Raw genomic sequence first — 6000 nt, 5'->3', positions numbered from 1 at the left:
AATAAAAGCTTTAAACAGATCCAACTCCCAGTATCACAATTATAATGAAAATCACTATTCTAATAATAAAATATTATAACATTAAGGACATTGTTTGGATGTCTAACTCTCACCTAAAATCCGATTCTCTAAAAATGTCTCAAAATTTGGATGTCTAAACAGTGCTGAGCATCACTGAGCGCGATTCTACAAAGGATGCCTATCTTGGACATCCAAACTGCGCCTATTTTTAGACACGCTTTGCAGAATCAGGGCCTAAATGTTTAGTCATTGATATTTGTACTTAAATTTTGGCATACATATCAAATATTCAGTATGAAGAAAAATATGCTACATTAAAGATGGAACATAACAGAGGACAAAAACAAGTCAAAAGCAAAAAAACATATTTAAAAAGTGGGCAATTATGAAGCTTTATTTACATTCAAAAATGTCTAAACTCTTTAAAAATTTTAGAAATAATACATACAAATATCAGGCCATATTATTTGAGAAATAAAGGCTCTAGAAACAAAAATTAATCTAACTTCTGTTAAGTATAAAAATCTTTATATTATATGTAATACAGCATGAATAATTGTTACAATTTATTCACATATTTTCAGTACATTTCTCTAGGCCTTTCTCTTCCGTAAGCTTCCATTTGGGTCCGATGTGGAGCTCTGTATTATTAGCTGTTTATTTACAGGAGTTGAAACCCATTCTTCAGAGCTAAATAAACAAACAAAAACAACCAGTTAACACTTGCATGTTAGAATATTATGAAGTTCATGAAAACTTCTAAACTCAAATGTCATAAAATTTTGCTCTCTGTTATTTATTTATTTTTAACATTTATATTCCATTTAAAACCTAAGCAGATCACAATTTGTATATAATGTATTGAAGGCACATAGAACTTCCTTCTCTGTCCTAAATAGGCTCACAATCTAAACTAGAGAATGACACAGGGACACATTTTTCACTGTCCCCACAGGAACTCATTTTCCTGTCCCATCGAGTTATTTTCCTGTCCGTGCCCCATTTCTGCAAGTTCTGTTCTCATCTGTGCAAGCCGCAAACACTTTAAAATCATAAGTGTTTGAGGCTTGTGTGATTAAAGCAGAGCTTAAACGAATGGGGCAGGGACAGGAATAGTGACACATTTCACAGGGATGGGTCAGGGAAAATGAGTTCCTGAGGAAACAAATTTGTCCCCGTGTCATTCTCTAATGTAAACTAAAGAGTTTATAAAAGAAAGAATATGAAATATATAATATATGTATAGGAATATACTGTATAGTATGTAAGAAAATAAAAACAATATTAAGTACAAAATAATTAATTGCAAACAACGGGAAGTAGCCAAAACATTTGAGAACTACTTCACAATTTTTTTTTATAAACCTCAATTTTGTTTATGAGACAATTAGTATAAGAAACAAATAAAAGTATTACAGTTACCTAATTAGTTCATTTGAATACACAGAAATATTAGTCAATATAACTTTTTCCACATAACTCATGAAAATTGGTCATCAAAATGTTTATGCCATTTAAAAGGTTAATATGCTAGGCTACACTTTAGTAACATATTTGCATTAGTTTGATATTTCATATAACTTGAATGGAATATTATGAGGGTTCTTCAAAAAGTTTCTACACTTTCATATTTTTGTGGACAATGGTTCGGATGGGAGCAGTAGTAAGAGGGTGTGTTGTAGAATGTCATGTGAGTAGTCAGTCAGGCAAGCCAGCTCACCTTACAGGCAGTGATGTAATTTGCTTTTGAGATTCTCCTAAACTGCCTCTCGGAAATCAAAAACTGGATGTCTTGTCAACAAATTACAACTACACGCCTCCAAATTGGAACTCCTTTGTATCTGCAAAGAACACTGCAACCATGTTCGTCCCTTTCTATGCTCGGACTCAACTACCATAACTACAAAAGACCTAGCACACAGTCTAGGAATACTCCTTGACTCCATCCTCTCGCTTTCCAACCAGATCTTCCTCATTTTACTACCTGCAACAACTCTGGAAAATAAGGAACTACTTTGCTGAGTCTGACTTAACCCAACTACTCTATGTCTTAATCCTCTCCCACATGGACTACTGCAATGCCCTATTCAATGGTCTCACATTGAAGAACATACATCTCCAGCATGTACAAAATGTGGCAATCAAACTTCTATAAAACCTCCATGCCTGCGACTCTGTTTCCCAGGCTCTATCATCAGTCCACTGGCTGCTGGTAGCCAAACATTGTGTCTTCAAGGGCCTGCTGCTAGCATTCAAATCCTTGCACATGATGGAAAACGGGATAGAAAACAAATTAAATAAATATATATATAAATAAAATTAATAAATAGTTAAAAAAAAATAAAGTGCAGAATCCTTTCGAAGATCTCTCATAAAAAGAGCTATTGTAGATAAGGATACAAATAATTTGTACAACTACCAATTTATACCAGGAGGAAGCTGATAATTTATGGGATGGATTAAAAGAACGTCAATATCCAAAATCAGCAATAAGAAAAGCATATTTGAGAGCGCAATTTTCTAACAGAGAACTATTGTTGCAGGAAAAACAGGAACCAGTACAGGAAGAAAAATTGATTTGTGTCCTCCCGTATAATAAAGTAGGTTAACAAATAAAAAAAGTATATTACAACACTGGCCTATGGTACAAACACTGGTAGAAGAATTTACTATGGTAACTACAATAGCCTACCAAAGATCACAGAATATAGAGGAAATAATAGCAAAGAAAAGATATGGCAACACTATCGTCACTGACATAACGCACTCCCATACTGAATGTGGTTCCTGTCAATGGTGCTTTCTCACCATTGCGGGACCTGAATGGACTATACCAAAATTAGGGAGACAACTAAAGGCAAAAACATCTACCACATGTAAGAGTAAAAATGTAATTTACCTGATATTATATGTCCATGTGACCTGATATATATTGGAAGCAGTAGGCATATTAATGTTTGGTTAAACAAACATAAATCTAGGATAGTGACAGGAGTTCTACAGGCCCCATTAGTTTAATATTGGAGTGAATAACGGCATACTTAGAACAAAATAATATGGAGAATGATAGATTAGGTTGTGGAAGGGTGGGAACTATGAGCAGTGCTGGATTTTTTCGTTAGATACCATGACCCCTAAGGGTCATGCATCTTAACTTAGAAATCGAATGGAATATTTTACTATCGTGTTTCCCCCAAAATAAGCCCTAGCATGATTTTTGGGGTAAGTCTTAATATAAGCCCTACCCCCGAAAATAAGCCCTAGTTGCCGGTAGCAACAGCGCTTCCCCCCTCCTGCCCCGTCGACCCATCTCTCTCTCCCATCCGAATCACAAGACAGGAATACCTTATAACAGCATCAGCAGCAATCTACACAGGCTACTTTGCGGCCTTCTATCTCCTGAGCATGTCTCTGCAGCATCAATGATATCAGCAATGCGGCAGAGGAACGCCCGGGAGATAGAAGGCTGCAAAGCAGCCTGTGTAGATTACTGCTGATGCTGTAATAAGGTATTCCTGTCTCACGGTTCAGATGGGAGGGAGAGATAGGTCAGTGGGGGGGGGGGGGGGCGCAGTGGTGGTGGCAGGCAGATAGAAAGATGCTACACGGGGGATGGGAGGAAAGGAGGGATAGAAGCTGCAAGGGTGGGACAGAAGCTGCAAGGGCTCTGCTGCCCAAGGGATGGGAGGGAGGAATAGAAAGACACTGCACAACAGGATGGGTGAGAGGGGAGGAAAGATGCTGCACATGTGGGGGAGAGAAAGAAAATAGGAAGAATTGGGGTGGAGGAGATGAAGGGAGAGATGATCACTACATGGAAAAAAATAAGACATCCCTGAAAATAAGACCTAGTGCCTTTTTTGGGCCCCAAATTAATATAAGACAGTCTTATTTTCAGGGAAATATGGTATAAGCTATAACTTCTGAGGGGTTGATACATTCCTGTAACAATAAAAAGCTAAAAATAAAACAAGTAGATTAATAACAAGTAAAATTGTAATATATCAGTTTAACATCAGCTTGTAGGCTGACATGAATATTGATTGGTAGAACGGAATGACATCATGGTCGATTCATGAAAATCTTAATAAAATCACGCCGCCGCCATCTTGGCCCATAGAATTAACAGGGCAAGACACGCAGATGAGAGTCGATAATGCTAAGGTGGCTACAAAATAACTAGAACCTTTACAAGAGTAATGAGTAATACTTATTAGAAAATATATGGGAAGCACAATTGTAACGTATTTGTGTTTTATGCTTAGGGGGTTGCCTTGAAAAAGCCGGTTCGGCGAAAAATGTCAGCAAAAGTTCCCAGCTGACAAGTTTAAAGCTGAAGAAAAAGATTTAAAGATAAGTGATTCAGTTAAATTTTTTAGATACAAGTATTTAATAAAAAACAAACAAAAAAAATTATTAAAAGTATAAAATCTAAACATAAAAATTTATGAGCAGAAGGATTAATGACTATCTAGTAGATCGTCACAAAATTTAGATGAAAAACACTGCATTACTCTGAAGATCCTTGAAAACTTGCTACAAGATATGGGTTTAGAAAATATAGAGATTGCATAATATATGAGAATGTTTCAGTGCAATTCAAATTGATATATGCCGAAGGTTGCAGCCAATATGTATCTGTCATATTTACACTTCTACTATAGTGCTGCCTTGCTGAGATTCTGTAGAGAATTTTGTATGAGGTCACCCCTCAGAAATACAAAGCAATTCACCAGCTTGCTGCAGAATTTTATGTTTCATCCCCTTTTACCATGAGGTAGTGGTACTTATAATATTTATTGAGAGCTTCTATACTGCTACTAATGACTGGGTAGTCAATTCAGAGTGGTTTACATGAGCTTCAGTAATGGTATTACAATTTATGAGCTTCTATAATGATGTTACAATACATCAGCTTCAGCAATGGTGTTACAATACAATACAATGCAATACATGAGCTACTATTTATGAACTTTTAGAATGATGTTAAGATACATGGGCTTCAGTGATGAGCTTTGATATATAAGCTTTAGTACAGAGTTATGGTGTTTCTGCGATGGTTATCCATACTTGGGCTTCTGAAGTATTCTATTGATTGGTTTTGGTGTGGTGCGTTTGCATATCCTTTATGAGTGTTCAGTATTTGCACACTATCTTCACCCCATATATGTTCATTTTGGATTACTATATTTACCCTATATATCTACATTTATCCTACAAAATTATACCATAAAGCTTTCATTTTATGTACATACTGTATATTATATTTCTTTTTTTTTCCCAATTCTTTATTCGTTTTAAAATCCAACACAAAGTGCAACAGATTAACCAACAATTGGTACAAAAAACAGCATTCATTACAATCAAATAATATAAGTACTTATCCCCCCACCCTTCCTGGATGTGCTTAACACTCATTCAGAAATCAAAGAGTAATATTAATGATCAAGTCGTACAAAATCTCTTTGAATTTATTATAGTGTCCCAATTGTAACGAGTTCATACGTTCAAACTTATAAACTTGGCATAAGGTTTCCCACCAAAAGTTATAATTTATTCTATCCCATTTTTCCTGTTTCTCATGATTAGCTGCAACTCCTGTCATGATAAGAAGTAATCTATTCTTATTTGCATTTATTGGACTCTTGGGCATTAATAGTGTTCCAAACAAAACTACATCATATGACAATGAGACTCCAATATCATATTGATTTGACCCCAAATAGACCTCCAAAGGACAATAGAAAAATAGATGATTCAGTGTTCCTCTATCAAGATGACAATGCCAGCATCTATTAGACTTAGAACTATCTAACTTTTGCAAATGAACAGGGGTCCAGAAAATTCTATATAACAGAAAAAACCAAGTTTGTCTCATGGATGCTGACGCCGTACATCTCATCCTCCAAGTCCAAATCCATGGCCACTGAGCTAAAGAAATCTGCTGCTTTATCTCAATGCTCCAAATGTCTTTTAGAC

General features: G+C 35.8%; 1 protein-coding gene across 2 annotated transcripts in view; it reads right to left on the bottom strand.

Moving 5' to 3' along the window:
* Positions 1–388: 388 nt before the first annotated feature.
* Positions 389–6000, bottom strand: part of SMCHD1 (structural maintenance of chromosomes flexible hinge domain containing 1) — a 719028-nt gene continuing 713416 nt past the window's right edge. For both annotated transcript variants that reach the window (XM_033933958.1, XM_033933959.1), the window contains one exon: positions 389–711. In XM_033933958.1, coding sequence (XP_033789849.1) covers positions 615–711 — 97 coding nt within the window. In that variant the 3' untranslated portion in view covers positions 389–614. The remainder of the gene's footprint in view (positions 712–6000) is intronic.

This window comes from Geotrypetes seraphini, chromosome 2, assembly GCF_902459505.1.
Source record: "Geotrypetes seraphini chromosome 2, aGeoSer1.1, whole genome shotgun sequence".
In the NCBI taxonomy this organism is placed as follows: domain Eukaryota; kingdom Metazoa; phylum Chordata; class Amphibia; order Gymnophiona; family Dermophiidae; genus Geotrypetes; species Geotrypetes seraphini.
This window is presented reverse-complemented; position numbering and strand designations above follow the sequence as displayed.